The sequence below is a fragment of the Lepisma saccharinum genome, unplaced genomic scaffold (assembly GCF_977018435.1).
Source record: "Lepisma saccharinum unplaced genomic scaffold, izLepSacc3.1 HAP1_SCAFFOLD_767, whole genome shotgun sequence".
NCBI classification, from domain to species: Eukaryota; Metazoa; Arthropoda; class Insecta; order Zygentoma; family Lepismatidae; genus Lepisma; species Lepisma saccharinum.
The window spans coordinates 74,235-92,149 of NW_028143430.1; the positions used below are offsets into that span (position 1 = coordinate 74,235).

The following is a 17,915-nucleotide window of genomic DNA, read 5'->3' on the forward strand; positions in this document are numbered from 1 at the left end:
TCTTTCGGCTGCTTTTTGGCGACGAGTTCCCACAGTCCCACCGTACCCGGATACCTGTTCCAACTATCCTTGTCGCCTAAATTGACTTTAATATCGTTGCCTTCGAAGGTCACCTTCGATTTCCCAATCTTCCACACCACACCGCCGCCTTCGCTGGTTTCCATGCTAGGATACAATCCGAACACTTCATCCTTGTCGAATTTCCCCGTGCTCAGGTAGTCTCGTGCCAAAGGTCCCAACTCGATTTTATCCGAAGATGTGCTGCCTATGGCACGACGTCGTGCCGGTGCATCCTTCAGTTCGAACGGCGTCGAAGGAATGCTCGAAATGGGTGTGGGTACGGCGTAACTTTTAGCTGCGAGCGGTACGAGTTCGTTGATCAAATTTTTATTTTGTTCCGTGACACTTTTAATTTCTTTACCTAGACTGCTGATGGCATCGATCACAGGTTAATCCTGACGTTTCTTCTCTTCGTAGAATCCGAATATGTTGCGCGATTCTCGGATTTCCAACCTTTGAAGCGTTTCGCGAGGTAATCGCGAAGCTTGAGATTTTCGTCTTCGATTTTTCGTTTCGTCATGACGTTATTTATACACGTCGTTTCTCACAACGTTGCAACGTTTAGAAAGTCGTTGATTTTGTTTCTGTATTTTCCGTCGTTGGGTTTCCTCGTCATGTCGATCGTCGCGAATCCGAAATCGTCACCGTTCCAGCAAGTAGAGCAGCAGCGTTCCGAAAATTGATTGTAGTTCATGTCTCCGCCTACGTAGTCATCGTACGCGTGCTTGAGGTTGGTGTGATCTTGACGAAACAAACATATGAAATTAGCGTTGTCGCGCACTAACTGTTTTGGAATTTTGGAAAACGTTTGAGCTAGGTAGAAGCAATCCATTTCTTTGTGACGACCTTGCGTGAAAAAGTTGCGAATTTCATTTTGATTTTCCAGGATGGCGTCGTCGAACACAACGACTGAATTTTCACGACAATCGTCGAGTGGTTTTATTTCCGAGGCGAACGTTGCAATGTCCAGACCATCGTACAGTTTCATCAGTTGCTGGTATTTGGATTGCTCCAAACTTTTCGAGAACACGTACAGGTGCCTGTTCTTCCAATCTAACCAATTCGGTGCGAGGAGAAAATTGTCCACGAGCAGTGTCGTTTTCCCACACCCCGAAGGACCTACGATCAGACAGCGGATGCTGTCGGGAAGCAACTCGCCGTTCTTTTTTTTTCTCGTTTGACTTTCCGGATCCGGTAGACGCTTCACCACGTTCCACGTACTCACAAGATCACTTCGTTCGCGTCGATCCAACTCTTTTCCGGAAGTCCCAGCCATTTGACAAACAGTTTGTCACCTTTCCTACGCAATACTTTCTCGATGAGGTACGTGTCGGGGTGTTTCGTTTTAGAGAGTTCCTCTTCGTAAAATCTTCCTTTCAAAATCTCGCCGCTACTATCTTTTATTATATACGTGTCTCGGTTTCCGGGTAAAACTAGAACCACCGTAAAAAGTTCCGTGCTCCAATTTTTTGTGAATCCCTTCTCGAAGGTGCGTTTGAATTTGCTGATCCTCACCCGGTCTCCAATTTTGTATTTAGCTTTTTTTGTCGTGGGTGTGTACTTTGGACAGTAAACTGTAGAAATTAAACGCTGCTCGTCAGATTTCGTAACGTCGGCTGGCTTCATGCCTATCGTTCTGTGTACCGTATAATTATAGGTGTCGACGAGTTCCGGCAGGATGTCGACCCATTTGTAATTTCCCCGAAGCGTGAATCGTTTCCACATGTGTGTTTTCAAGGTTCGATTGAATCTTTCCACGATGCTGGCTTTGATGTGACTGAAGGTCGAATAATGTCGAATCTTGTGTTTTTGAATAAACTTTTGGAATACGGCGTTGTAAAATTCCTTCCCCTTGTCCGTTTGCAGAAACCGTGGTCGTCTGCCACCGCTTTCGCGAAAAATTAATTTGAATGCTTCCGTGACGCATGTTCCCGTTTTCGCCTTCAAAGGTAGAGCCCATGCGAATTTCGAAAATGTGTCTATGACGGTGAGGAGGTACTTGTTGCCCTTGTTCAATTTATGTACGTTTTTCAAATTGCCGCTACTCATCTCCACGAGGTCACTTTGCCAGAGGTCGTCGATGCCCTTGGTTACCACAGCCAAACGTTCGTAGTTACGGCGTGCAGGTTTATGCAATTCTTCGACGATGGCTTGCCTAGACATTTTTTTAGAGATTACGTTTCAAGAGAAGCACAAGCGTGATGGGATTCAAAGAGGGTGGTACTTCGCTCGTGTTTTGAATGATCAGCTTATCGCCGGCACTCACGTCGAAAACGGTGAGATCTTCGTCTTCGTGTATTTCATATATGTTGCGCGTTTCGTTCCAACGTGCCAGAGGAATGTTTCCTGCTTTCTGGACACCACGATTCGATATCAAAGTCATGGTGGGAACGCTAGCTTTTCTACCGTGAGACCAGTACGAAAATTCGTTTATCTGAATCGTGCCATCGAGGAGAAACTTGTAGTACGGATGATAAGGATGCAACATGTACAGTTTGTTACCTTCGACAAACGTGGAGATTCTTTGTTGATTGGGAATGCTGTTGATTTCGATGGCTTGCAAGGTGAACAATTTGGCGAATTTAGTGTCGACGCCGAGCAGATTACTGTGAACTTGTCCGAGTTTATTTTCGATGGGCAGCAAATGCTCGATTATGGCATCCGTTACGGCAGAAAACGACGGTTTGATTTTCACTTCCACGTTCAACTGCTTGTAGTTTTCGTTGAGTTCTTGCAACTTGGCACCGAAAGAGGCCAGCGTCGATTCCTGCGTGGATTCCAGCACTCCGACTTGATCTCTGATGTTGACGACGATGTTCTGAAGGTTCTCGACTTGATTCAATTTCGAGCTCTTCTCGGTAAGATCGTTCACGATCCTTCGCATCTCTGTAAACTGCGTGTGAAGGTCGGCGACGCTCTGGGAAGTGGGCAGCGTCGACACCAGCGAACTAATTTCGTCTCGAATCTGTTCCACGTTCGCCGTTTCCGTTTCTAGTCGTTTCAGCATTCGAGATATGTTTCTTTTCAAAGCGTGCAATTCTTTGGAGGTGGGGAGATTGGCCACCCTACTCTCGAGATCGCTCAATGAACTTTTGATGTCGTTCGAATCGGATAGTGCCGTCACCGCCGTTTTCAATTTTTCCAAATCTTCGCTCGAAGGCACGCTCGTCCGTAACGATTCCAAGTCACCCTGTATGTTGTCGAGTACGTGATGAAAATGAGCGAGATTCGTTTCGACGTTTAAATTTTCTAAATATTCGATCTTCTGCTGAACCGTGCTTAACGTGTCTTGAATGCTCGTCAACGCTCTCGCTTCAGCGTGAATATTTTTAATTTCTTCGTTGATCAATTCCAAGGACGCCTGAAGCGTGGCGATGGTGGTTTGAATGTGTTCGAAATCTTGATAGGCCTCCAATTGAATTTTTATGTTCGCGACGCTTTTACCGATGACCTGCAGTTCGTCCGACGATGGTAGGTTCGTCATTGTATCTTCCAAAGTCTGCAACTTGGATTTAATTTCTTCCAACGTGCTGGTGAATTCTTCTTGTAATTTGGAAACAACGACATGCAAGCGTTCTGCGTCTATATCGTTCACGACGGTTTGAAGTTCAGAGAAATTCTTTTCTATTGCGGAAGTTCGTTCTTCGATTTCGAGTTTCAATTTTTCCAAATCTTCATTTTTCGATTGAAATTGCTGTAATTTGGCCAAATCATTTTGAAGCGAATCCACGCTCAACTGTATATTTTGAACGCTGTCGTAAGAAGGTACGTCGACATAATTTTTTATGAGCGTTTTCAGTTCGGAATCGATTTTCAGAATGGGGTCGAGACATTGCGTTTGGAGCGTAGCGATTTCCGACTCTAAACTTTTGTTTAAGGTCTCCTGCAAAGCAATCAAATCGGTCCTCAACTTCTTAACTCGAATGTCCAACATGAGAATCTCTTCTGCGTGGTCTACACGCTTGGTGTTGCCGAAAATGTCGTTAGGCATTTTTGGTTAACGGTTATTTATAATAGGATAGACGATTCGTAATTCTACAAAAAGAGGAATGAGTTTGTCGTAATCTCCGAGAAGTTCCATGTAAAGATAATCTCCTGCAGAAACATCGTACGTAATGTTAGAAAGCATCTTGTCGTGCTTGATTCGAAAAATATTCTTGCCGGTAGAAATTTTGATTTCGCCTGCGTTTTCCGGATTCACGGTGATTTGAAGTTTCCCGTCGATCGGAATTTCGTAGAAATGTAAATTGTTATTAAAAACATAAAACATCTTGCCCACATCGTCATTCAGTTTCGTCCAAATGCTGTTGAGATGAACAATCAGTAAACCATTGAGTTTAGATAATACGGAAGGTAAGAGGTTATTGGAATTTGGTGGTGCAGTCTCCATGTTGATCTGTTTGCGGAAGCCAAAAAGATTCATTGTCTTTGTTAGTTATTTAAGAATACGGTCAAAGTTTTTTTTGTAATGACACGCAAAGTTTTTTTTTGTTTGCTTGCGTCACAATACAGGCACGCGCGCGCACGTGTGTGTGTGCGACACATTGTTCCCGAAAGAGGTTTACAAAAGTCACGATATATAAACATTTGGTCCCACAGTTGGAAAATTACGATAAGTTGCATTCAAAAGTTTCAAAATATCATATAGTAGAATTTTTGTAGAGTGGGTAGGCAACACCGACGAGCCTCAAATAATAATTCAAGACTCGTCGGTGTTACCAATTCCTATTTGTAGGTTAGCTTAGCCAGTGAAAGATCATATAGTGGAATTTTCTTCGGATGGGTTGGCAAAACCCAAGCCTCAAAAAAGGAACATCCAATAGAGTTGCCAAATATAAAAAAAAGGCAATAGACCCCCCTCATAAAAGGCTACAGTAAAAACCCACAGGTCGCCAACTCTGTGCCCCTCAAAATATACATCATAAAAGGCTACGATGAGCCCCACATGATGATTCGAGCCTCAGTGAAAAAACCCAGTAGGTTAACAACACTGTCAAACTACGGCAGTGTTACCAGATGTAAACAAAAAAGCAATAAACCCCCCTCATAAAAGGCTACAGTAAAAACCCACAGTGTCGCCAACTCTGTGCCCCTCAAAATATACATCATAAAAGGCTACGACGAGCCCCACGAGCCCCAAATGAAAATTCAGTACCGGGCCACTTGTACTACAACATTTTCAAAGACACTGTCGTACTTGTGTGCCGGGAAAGTGAATATGTGCAACCAAACTGTGCTCTGCCCCACCGAGCCCTAAATGATGATTCAGAACTCTCTATTTGCCCCTACTCACTTCTGCACATACACAAACACATGTTAAAAATCACATGATGATAAACAAAATTCATTCATGACTGAACACAAATGACACCATTCTTTCCCTTGATGTGCGGGAACAGACTAATCTTATCGCTGCTACAGCTAGCAAGTTCAATGAAACTGGAAGTTGAGTAGACATTCGGGGGAAGAAAGGAATGCAGCTTGACAGGGAGCGAAGTTTTCGAACTGAGATTATGTGCATGGGAAATCCCAATTTGCAGCGTCTTCCTGATGTGATCGAAGATAAAACGTTCTTCAGCTGCAAGTAGTAGGAAACTTTAGGCAAACGTTTCGTTACAAATCGACAATTTGCGCGCACAACCTCGATTGCCGGTTTTTGCGTGTTTTCTACTTAATTTGATGATATTTCACGGTTATTTCGCGAAAAAGCGTTCATTTCGTGGAAAATCATACATTTCGCATTACTTCGCGAATAAAACTCATGCATATTTCATCATTGGGGGTGTAGTTACGTGCAGAATATTCAAAATTGAATCTTTTTTTTGCATTTCGCGATTTCGCGCATCGCGAAAATTCAATGTCCCTACTAATGAGCATTGATGGCGATTAGGGAGGGAAGAGCAGTTGCGCCTCTGTTCTTGCCAGTTTTTGTCCAATGCACTGTAGCATTTTAATGCTAAGGTTTGTCTACCAAGAGTAAGTAAACTCACCTCCCCCCCGATCTCCGCTACTGGTAATGAGTATTGCTTGATGTTAGTGATGATATTTGATTGACAGAATTAGGTTGTTTTGCTACCACTTTTGGTTAATCGCGAAGATGTGGATGAGTGATGATGTGATGAAATCGATGAAGGGACAATTACAAAGATCACCCATGCCCAGGCCAGGATTCGAACCCGGGAGCCTATATTTGAAAACATTAAACGGTTTACAATTAATCAAAAATATGTTTCTTTTAAGCAATCTCGTTGTGTGTATGTATCAATGTGCATCTCTTAACAATAGCATTATTATCATTAATTATGTTTACTGCAGGAGTGCATTCAAGTACTGAAAAAAATATATCAAAATATGTCTGAATTTTCACTTTTTGAGACTACATACAGTTTATTATTGCTAACTGCAGTGTATATTTTTGAAGAATATTGAAAAATATGTGACCATCCATTATAAATAACCATAATTTCTTCTAAATTCTTCCAAGTAATATAATGAAATAAATAATTGTTGATTTTGATTATGTAATTAATGCAAGATGTTTATTAGACCAATGTCAGGGGTTTGGACCCGTTAAATCCTCCCCATACATGCGGCCATGATTAGAAAATGTTTCTACTAAAAGTTAAGGTTTTTCATAAAGTTTGACTGTTCAACTGTTGTCTTTTAATAAGGTGTCCTGTTCATCTTTGCAGGAGTATATTCATACATAGATCCACGTCATCAAATAAGAACTGTGGAGTATGTGGCTGACAAATATGGCTTCCACCCCAAATTGTCCAACTTCCCTCCGCCAGTGTCCGACACTCCAGCGGTGGCCGCAGCTAAGCTCCTTCATTTGACCTTGAAGCAGAAAATCACAGCTGAGCATGCGCAGATCGCAAGAGAGAGGGCAGCACTGGCGAAGAAACGTGCCGCTTTGAATCCTGGGAATTCTCAAGATGGCCGACTTGTATTGGTGGCGGGACGGTAATAATCGAAGCAAGAACTTTCGAGAATAACGTTACAAAGATTAGTGTTAGTGATCAAAATCATACTAAATATTTAGTATTGTTATTGTAGAATCAATTCAAAACACTTGGCAAAAAATGATTAGAAATCTTGAAATTAACGTGTGATTATTCTGTTAAACTTCATTGTAGCAAAATTATATTTCAGTAAAACCAACACAAATTAGTTTTAATTTATGTTACTATTGATTGGGGATTACTAGAAATGTTATTACAAGTTTCGTATTATTATTATTTTGTAATAGTATTACAACCTTAGTGACAATGAAGTTCGACCAGTCACAAATATAGGAGTGCGTTGTGAAAGAAGGAGAACACATGCATATGCTGAACATATTTTATTCAGCAGGCTACATGGAACAAAGGAAAACATAAATTTCCGCTGCAACACAGCAATGTATGGTGTCCACACAAAATAAAACATTTTCGTCCATCTACACGTGACATTGAAGTTCGACCACTGTTAGAGGGGATCCTGTTTACCATGGTGTGACGCCGCCCCGTCGGCGAATAACTGTGGCAATGCGTCGGGGCATGCTGCGGACGAGTCGTTCAAGGTATTCCACATCGATGCGGTGCCATTCCTCCTGCAGGCAGGCGATAAGAGCATCCACTGTCGTGGGTCCCCTCTGTTGCACACGTCGCTTAAGAACACGCCACACATTCTCAATGGGCGAGAGGTCGGGACTCGATGGTGGCCATGGCAGAGTTCGCACGTGATGGCGAGTCAACCATTCTCTTGTCAGCCGCGCTGTATGAGGCCTGGCATTGTCGTGTTGAAAGATGAGACGCCGCCTGTGGAACAGGTGCCTTCGCACTGTGGGAAGATGCCGCTCCAGTATGCGTGTATAGGCGTGTGCATTCACAATGCCCTCACAGACGTGTAGTGGGCCAACCCCAGATGCCGTCATGCATCCCCATACCATCACTGACGCAGGTTTCTGTACCCGACGTGCATAACATTTTGCTTCATTCTGTTCCTCCTTCCGACAAATGACTGTTTTCCGTATTTTCCCGTACACAACATTGAAAATGGTTTCGTCCGTCCACAAAACCCTGTTCCACTGCCGAAATGTCCATCCCCGGTACATTCGTGCCCACCGTAGTCGATTGCCTTTGTTCAACATGGAAAGGAAGGGTTTACGTTTCTCCTTGTACACTCGGTAACCGCATCGCTGTAGGTAACGGCGAATGGTTCTGGTTGGCACTTCAATGTGAAAGCGTTCTCGAGTCCACAGTCGTAATTCGGCCACAGAAACATGATTGTTGGTCTGGATATAGCGCCTAAATATCCGTAGGTCACGCACGCTCAGCAGGCGTTTTCGACCGGGGGCCTTACCTGGCTCTGTAGTACCCGTATTTTGGTGGTGTTTGATGATGCAGTGGACGGTTGACTTGGGTAAGTTCAGTTGGCGCCCTATTTACCGTTCACTGAGTCCATCCCGTTGCAACTCCACCACTCTTCTCCTCACGGTGTTGTCAATAGGTTTGCCCCTGGCCATGGTGATGATGCACTGGGGTTCCTCGGTGCACAGCACGCGCTTATATACGGCGGACTCCGTTATCGTGTCCGTGACGTCATGCTTCCATCGAATGCGCCACTATCTGGAATTTACCGTATGGGTCTGGTGCCTGGTCGAAGTTCAATGTCACGCGTATACCCTGTTTTCGTTCTTTACGTGACCTTGGGTGCAACATGCTGGGATCACGATTCTTGCCTGCTCACACGCCTCCTCTTACACACATGCGTCACTTCTGCGGGTCACCCATTCCACCGCCTATGCCTCTGTGCATTTAATCACGTATTCCTTTCTGGTCGAACTTCATTGTCACCAAGGTTGTAGTTTCAAGGCAAGTGAAGTGTTTTGAATTGTTCTCTTTTTAAAAACGGCTCAAATAAGTTTTCATACCTCAATATTTGTTCATTGTTGTCATAATTTAAATGCGATTGCCATCAATTGTACATAAGTATTATTGAAATGTTATTATTGCAATGTGAGGACATTATTAGAGGCTTGATTGATATTTTTTGATACAGCTAGAAGATTTGATTTTATCTTGCCACGCAGCTATATTACATTAATCATGACATTGTGTGTAAATGTATTTTTGTCTTTCAACATTGTTTCTTCCGAAGTTTATTTAAAGAACAAACTTTATATATCACACATTCTTCCAAGGAAAATATTCGTGGTGTGTGTATGTTGATTTTTATGTCAATATTCAAGCTAGTATAATTTAATTTTTATTATTAAATAAGGATTTGAATCTTCATATTGTATCAGTTTTTCATCAAGTTGTGAAACTTTTATATTATAAAATGGTACCTGAAATGCGTATTACAAGGAATGTCAAATATTGTTACCTTGTAATACAGTACTAAGTTGTCATGATTGTACGTGCATATATATATATATATGCACACACACAAAGAGTTCGTTATAATAAAAGTAACAAAGTCAAATCTCTTTTTTTCGTTTTGAATATTCCGTTGTCATTAAATCTCTTCTGGAGTCTTGAGTGCGTCTACTCGCTTCATTAGTGCTACGTACAATATGCTTGTTTCACATTTCTGAGAGATTCTCTGAAGATCTTCACGTATGGGGTAGTAGCTACGATGAAGGCCACGAACTCCTTCTTCAATCACCTTTTGTGTCTACCAGTTATTTCACTTTTTGTCCCACTTTCGTTACATTGGACTGACTTTCTGATCAGCAGACTCCGGATATTTTCCCGCCTTTGCGTAGTTGACAGAATGTTATGCAACCCGGAGAACACTAAAGTTGTGCTGGCTAGTCTGCACCACAGGAAACGTGTTTTAAATAGTCTCAGGTAAGCTGGTACCGTACTAGAGTTACATTAACAATGATTTTAATAGAATTATCTAGCATGTATGTTAAACCCAAATTATAATACGACAACATGAGAAAGAGATGTTGCGGAAATAATTCAAAATAAATTTGTCCTTTACCTGGTGTTCAAATGTAAGCATCTCTCTTGAAGACATAAGGATGAAGCAGCAAATCCATTTCTTATTCATACTGTGAAAGGCCAGCAAAAATAGTCATGTGGCAGGGTGGTGGGGGTGGAAGTAGGGATATTTTCCTGAATGTATCCACAATTAATATGCCCCAAAATACCGTGCAAAAATGTGTATTTGGGTTATAAGATATTTTGTTTATGTACTTCATGGTTCGCTGGGGGTTGTGGTGGGAAGGATTGGTTGATGTGTAAGGAAAGTCCCATTTATCGAGATTTCGTTAAACTAGAATGTATTATACTTAAAAATTTTAAATTAACCGAAATTACTTTACCATGCAACGTTCAGACATGCAAAGTGGATATAATCTATAGATAGCTCGCCAGGGGTCTCGTGTTCGAACCCCGACCTGGACATGGGTGGTTTTTGTCAGAGTTCATTCATCAATTTCATCATTCCTCATCGTCGCTATTAGCCAAAAGTTGCAGAAAAGCGACGTTAGATAACAAGAACACAATATTTCGTTTCAGTTCATTTATTTCAACTATGAACTTGTGCGACACGGTTGCATTCATTCAAGTAAAAAATCTAATTTTCTAGTGTTTCTAGCAATACGTATGTCAAACAGAAAAACGTTACAAAGAAAAGTTGTTTTCCCTACAAACGTTTGTATAGCGACATGCTCTGTATGTTGCGTATAGTATGTACATCTCGATTTAACTTCATTTTTGTTATTTAGATTAACTTCTCTGCCACTTTTAGCTAATCGCGACGATAAGGATGGCTGATGATACGATTTAATGAATGGACACTCAGAAAGAACAACGATATCTAGGCCTGGATTCGAACCCGGGAGTAGGGCATGGATGTCTATATCCATAACAATTACTTTAAAAGTGGCAGAATATCACACCATATTAAAATACATTTATGGATATCGGATCTGTAAAATTATCGATAACTTTACCTAAAATATATGTGCTTTAAAATGTAGGCTGTTAGGCTCTATTTAAGCATGAAACGTCATTTCACTGACTTTAACTGACAATATTAACAGAACATGAACAGAAAAAAATCATGTAATTCCATATCCGGTCCCTGATAATAAGTATGCCTAATCTTCCAGCCTTACCAAATCGCTTATCATAATATCCACACTGACATCTATTAGCCAATTTCTCTACTGAAGAGTCAGTGTTTCTGTATGGCAAGAAATTATTTCAGCTAAGAAAAATCACTTCGCGTCTCAGCAATCTTCTTCCCAGCTCCACAAAATTCGGATATCCGGTCTTCGAAAGATGCCAAATCCCGGAGCTGGAGTCTGGGGTGGAAGATCTGTCTCAGCATCCCGCAGGAGTCAGACGGTAAGTTTGGCAACAGTGTGCTCTCTCCCTCTCTCCTCCCAAAAGCGACGGGTTTTGCCCTAATGCAGAATTCTCTGATCTACGGCCGCCGGGCTGTGGAGTACGAGCTGGAAAGGGGGAGAGGGGACAGTGATGGTGGATCGAGGGAAATTTTTTCTCTCAGAGGGAAAAAAGGGATTTTATTAACATGTGTGTGGAGGTTCTTCACTGAAACTTTTGCTGAAGTGTTTTACGTTAGTAAGTATGAAGGGGAAGTTTTCATTAAGATTGAAAAAAATCCCACAGAGACGTGAATTTTTTCTTAGGGGAGGGTTAATTTCGTTCTTGCGAATGGGGATTTATCTTAGCAAAGGGAAATTTTAATGAGAAAAATGTACAGTGTTAACCTTTTCCCATACATTGCATCGTCCTATGAACACATGTAAGAATGTGTGTGGCCAACCTCCGTGAGCACAGCGCGCTAGGACGACAGGGGGCCCGGGTTCGAATCCTGGTCTGGACATGGATGTTCTCTGTGAGTGTCCCTTCATCAATTTCATCATATCATCACTCATTAATCTTCGAGATTAGCCAACAGCGGAAGAAAAGCGAAGTAAAATAAACCAAAGCAGACTCAGGTGTGGATGTAAGGCTCCACACATTCTCCATCCCGGCTACGCTGGAAGCTTGGCACAAAATCATCCAGGGTTGCCTCCCAAGTACCAATTGATTAGAGGCTGCTGAACTCCAGAGCAGCTGGGCTACGCATAGGTGTCATTTGTGAATGTCCCTTCATCAATTTCATCATCTCATCCCTCATCGTCGCGATTAATCAAAAGTGGCAGAAAAACGAAGCAAAATAAACCAAAAATAATCAACCTAGAGTAACTTTATCAATGTAGAAACATCGTCGCAAAAATCCCCACCCAGAGAATTTTTAAGATAAGAAATTGTTTTGTAAGGAATGGGAAATTTTCATCTTCTTGGAGGGAATTGTACAGAAAATAAGGTTGGCATCACTGACATGGGAAGAGGGGACCGCACAGCAAACGCAAACTGTGCGTCTAAAGTGAGTAGTCCAATGGGACCTGAAGGGACGGAAGGGCGGGGGGGGGGGGTGGATGCGGTTGCGTCGGGGAGGAAGGGGGGCATGGGGGGAAATCAGCGCAGTGCGGTGCGGGAGGCTAGACTTTTAACCTTTCTTCCCTGGAGATGATAGAAAATTGTATCTATTGCCAAAAAAAGTATCCTGCATCGTACGCTTTATCCCAAGCCAAAGCCTATCCTTTGATCCTTCCGCATCCGCTGGTTTCTCCCTACCCAATGGTGATTTTGAGGTTGCCAGGTTTGAGCTGCGATATTAGGGGCCTCGAATTTTTGGCAAACGCGAAATATTAATCGTTGCTTAAAAGTATTTATGTATGTGAAATGACACATTCAAGATACATTTTTATGTAGTCGAAATAGCAAATCTGGCTTAAAATGCGAATTGTGGCCTTTTCGCAAATTTCAACACATTTTGTGCTTGAAAAACAAAAAATATCGCAAAAATCCAACAAATAAAATTACCATATTTGTGCATTATAATGCGCAAGATTTCCAAAATTGTACCCCCTCCCCAGAACTGTGATGTATTATACATGGAATAATTCCGACAGTTACATGAAACCACGTGTAGATGGGAATTTCACACGATTACTCACCTTCTATCGAAAAGTTTTGCATTACCGAGTAAAGTGGCGTGGTTTTGGCGGAGATCGAGTGTGCACATACCGTCACACGAACACCATAACATCGGTAACGGTATTTGCCGTGCGAGAAAGTATATTCTAACATTTGAAACTGTCACGTGCATGTGTAGACCAAGAACATGTAACCTACAAATTAAAATAATAGTTTAAGGGCCCAATGGAGGATTAAATTTAGGTATGTTTGGCAGAAAATGTCGCTAAAATAAAAACCAAATATTCGAAAAAATAACACCACTCTTTGAAAAAACAACAACTTAAAAATCGAGGTCCGTAGCAATCACGAATAGTTTGCTCTAATTGTGACTATTACATAAAATGCTAGATAAAACAGCTAGGCGCTACTCAATGAAAAGAGAAATACAGTGAACTCCTCTCATAACGTAATTGGTTCACTACATATCCGAAGTTCTCTAAAACCGAAATGTTTACCCTTAATCTGAATTCAGGTCAGAGAAAACACTTTACGCTTCTTCGTAACTCAATATGCTGACCAAGGCAGAAATTTATTTCATTTTAAAACATAAACTAAACGTAACGTTTCAACCTTCTAGCAAGGTCTTCTTCAGACTCTGTACCAAGTACAAATGAAACAAGGTACAAAACAGGAAGATATATACACAGAAATCACTCCCCTCCAGACACAAGATTATTAGAAAGTTGTTTCTGGAACATTCCAGCAGGTGGCCTTCCCTTGTCAACTGTAATTTCACCTGACAGGCGATTTAGCTAAACATTTCCTTTCATCTGGAAAGTGGTTGGACTCTTTATCTCTCTCTCTCTTTCCTTTCTTTCTTCATTCCTCTTCCTTCTTTTGTCCTTTTTCGCTCTTGTCCTTTCCACTCTTTCTAACACCTTCTTCCATTCTTTGCTTATCTTCAGTCCCCCATTCCACTTCATTGTGTCTTCTTTACCTTCCTTCTATTTCCTTGGCCTCCTTTCATTTTCTCACTAGTATTCTCTTCTCCCTTCCTATCTGCTTAGCCTCATCCCACTCTATGTCATGTCCTGTTTCTCTCGTGTGTTTAAATATCGCATTTCTCTCTCTCTCTTAAGTCGTACATCATCCCTATTTTTTTCAACCTGTCTTTTAGCCTCTTTTTCGTTTCTCCTATGTACACACTCTGACATTCTTTACACTTCACTTCGTAGATAATTCTTTCATCTTCCCTTCCCTTCCTGCACTGAAGCCAATAAAATAAACAACACACTCAGTATTGGTTACCCACAACCTCACTTGCTATTGACGTTCGTAACACAGTATGTTTAGGATATCGGGAAACATATGATTCCTCTTTGCACAACATGTGAATTCAGACGGCAGAGCAATCCAGACACACACGAACCCCGGAGTCCTGGGGTGCGATTCACTGTTCCGGGAGAGGCACGGTCCTTGACCGAACACAATTGCACTGGGGGACCGGGTTTGAATCCCGGTGTGGAAAGTTCAGGAATACATTTCAGTAGACGAAAAGCTGGTGGGCAGTGATCCATGAAGAGCCAGTTCAAGTAGTGTTAGCAGGCCCCAAAATATGCGATGTCCAATGGCAGTCACTGGTGGTGGGGGGGAAGGTTATGACAGGCCCCCGAAAGTTCAAACAAAGAACACGCCATTCCCTATTTCCGGCACACATCTTATGCCGACACCCGAAAGAGAGAAAAATTATGCTGGTTGCATACGAGAACGGAACTGTACGTTGCCGTTGCATACGGTATGCAAGGTGTCCAGGGGTTGCGACGCCTCAGCCATTCCAAGAAGGGGCAACACTAACATAGGCACTGCTGGGGATTTCAGCTCTCGCACCGGTGACATACACTGCTGGACATAAACAAAGAATAGAAGAAGGTGTTAGAAAGAGTGGAAAGGACAAGAGCGAAAGAGGAGAGAAGAAGGAAGAGGAATGAAGAATGAAAGGAAAGCGAGAGAGAGAGATATATATATATATAAAGAGTCCAACCACTTTCCAGATGAAAGGAAAATCGCCTTTCAGGTGAAAGTACAGTTGACATGGGAAGGCCACCTGCTGGAATGTTCCAGAAACAAGTTTCTAATAATCTTAATAATCTTGTGTCTGTAGGGGAGTGATTTTTGTGTATATATATCTTCCTGTTTTGTACCTTGTTTCATTTGTACTTGGTACAGAGTCTGAAGAAGACCTTGCTAGAAGGTTGAAACGTTACGTTTAGTTTATGTTTTAAAATAAAATAAATTTCTGCCTTGGTCAGCATATTGAGTTTTTCATATCATGGAAACAAGGCTTAATGGTGTTATAATTCTTCTTAACGTTCTCTTTTCAAAACTTCAGTTATCTGATCACCTTCGCCTCGACATTCAGTAACTATTCGTACAATTGATATAAATATTTTGGAGAGTTGCACCTAACTAAATTGAAACACTGATAAACGGTTTGGAGAGTTTCAGTCAACTAAGTATAACATTAGAAAGCTTTTCGGAATGTTTGGAGAATTTCAGAAAACCAATCGTAACATTAGAAGTGAATGGAGTATTGAAGTCAACCAGTGGCGGATTAAAGCCATTCTCTCGGAGGGAGCGGACAACCTTTTGGGTGCCCCCACCCCTTCCGAACTTTCTGAGCCCACACTTCCCTCACAAACTAAGGTCCTACCATATATGTTATAAAATCACTGTCTTAACTAAAACGTGGAGGCTCAGCCGTGCGTCATGTTTTTGCCCCCTCACTCCCCAGTCCCCACCAAGCGACATGAGTGCGGTTACAATTATGAATTGCAAGCTTGTAATGTTGTTAGGTCAGAAAATCCACATCGTGTGGCTGATGTTTATTGAAAGAAATTTGCATTTTACAGCAAAACAAGTAATGAATGTGTATTTAGCACACATCGAACAATCAAGATAAATCTTCGTTATCCATACCTTTGTTCGTCGCCTGTCTCTCGTCGCCCCATTATCATTCGCCGCCTCATATCTTTCGTCGCCTCCAACCTTCGTCATTCTTATATTTGTTCCCCCCTCCCCGTCTCTCGTCGCCCCTCTATCCTCGATGGCCCCAGTCTTTCGGCATTCTTATCTATTTCGCCCCTGTCTCTCATCGCTCCCTTATCATTCATCACGTCATATCTTTCGTCATTGTTATCTTCGTTCCCTCAATGTCTCTTGTCGCCTCCTATCTCTCGCCGCTCCCTTATCATTTGTCGGCTCTATCATTCGTCGCCCCTAATTTAGTTAGACGCTCTCTCCGTCCCGTTCCGCTCATGTATGTTTCCTAATTGACAATACGTGTGTTAGAACTTATTCCAACTGTGTAAATTATTTATCAATGTGTGAAAAAATTAAATAGGTCCCCGTGAAAGTCGACCAAGACGCCCCCCTTTAATCCACCCTTTCAGCCAACCAAATCTAACATTGGAAGTGAATAGAGTGTTACAGACAATCAAGCCTAACATTAGAAGTGAATGGAGTGTTGCAGCCAACCAAATCTAACATTAGAAGTGTTTGGAGTGTTGCAGACAATCAAGCCTAACATTAGAAGTAAATGGGTTGTTGCAGACAACCAAATCTAACATTAGAAATGTTTGGAATGTTGCAGCCAACCAAGCCTAATATTAGAAGTGTTTCGAGTGTTGCAGACAATGAAATCTAACATTCGAACTGAATAGAGTGTTGCAGCCAACCAGATCTATCATTGGAAGTGTTTGGAGTGTTGCAGACAACCAAGCCTAACATTAGAAGTGAATGGAGTGTTGCAGCCAACCAAATCTAACATTGGAAGTGTTTGGAGTGTTACAGACAATCAAGCCTAACATTAGAAGTGAATGGAGTGTTGCAGCCAACCAAATCTAACATTAGAAGTGTTTGGAGTGTTCCAGACAATCAAGCCTAACATTAGAAGTAAATGGAGTGTTGCAGCCAACCAAATATAACATTAGAAGTGTTTGAAGTGTTGCAGACAAGCAAGCCTAACATTAGAAGTAAATGGGGTGTTACAGACAACCAAATCTAACATTAGAAATGTTTGGAGTGTTGCAGCCAAACCAAGCCTAATATTAGAAGTGTTTCGAGTGTTGCAGCCAATGAAATCTAACATTAGAACTGAATAGAGTGTTGCAGCCAACCAGATCTATCATTGGAAGTGTTTGGAGTGTTGCAGACAACCAAGCCTAACATTAGAAGTGAATGGAGTGTTGCAGCCAACCAGATCTATCATTGGAAGTGTTTGGAGTGTTGCAGACAACCAAGCCTAACATTAGAAGTGAATGGAGTGTTGCAGCCAACCAGATCTATCATTGGAAGTGTTTGGAGTGTTGCAGACAACCAAGCCTAACATTAGAAGTGAATGGAGTGTTGCAGCCAACCAAATCTAACATTGGAAGTGTTTGGAGTGTTCCAGACACTCAAGCCTAACATTAGAAGTGAATGGAGTGTTGCAGCCAACCAAATCTAACATTGGAAGTGTTTGAAGTGTTGCAGACAAGCAAGCCTAACATTAGAAGTAAATGGGTTGTTGCAGACAACCAAATCTAACATTAGAAATGTTTGGAATGTTGCAGCCAACCAAGCCTAATATTAGAAGTGTTTCGAGTGTTGCAGACAATGAAATCTAACATTCGAACTGAATAGAGTGTTGCAGCCAACCAGATCTATCATTGGAAGTGTTTGGAGTGTTGCAGACAACCAAGCCTAACATTAGAAGTGAATGGAGTGTTGCAGCCAACCAAATCTAACATTGGAAGTGTTTGGAGTGTTACAGACAATCAAGCCTAACATTAGAAGTGAATGGAGTGTTGCAGGCAACCAAAT

At 41.8% G+C, this 17,915-nt stretch overlaps 1 protein-coding gene across 2 annotated transcripts in view; it reads left to right on the forward strand.

Annotated features, from left to right (window-relative positions):
* Positions 1-9,464, forward strand: part of LOC145983309 (larval cuticle protein A2B-like) — a 54,781-nt gene extending 45,317 nt beyond the window's left edge. For both annotated transcript variants that reach the window (XM_083116454.1, XM_083116452.1), the window contains exon 3: positions 6,753-9,464. In XM_083116454.1, the coding sequence (XP_082972580.1) occupies positions 6,753-7,030 (278 nt within the window). In that variant the 3' untranslated portion in view covers positions 7,031-9,464. The remainder of the gene's footprint in view (positions 1-6,752) is intronic.
* Positions 9,465-17,915: the final 8,451 nt, after the last annotated feature.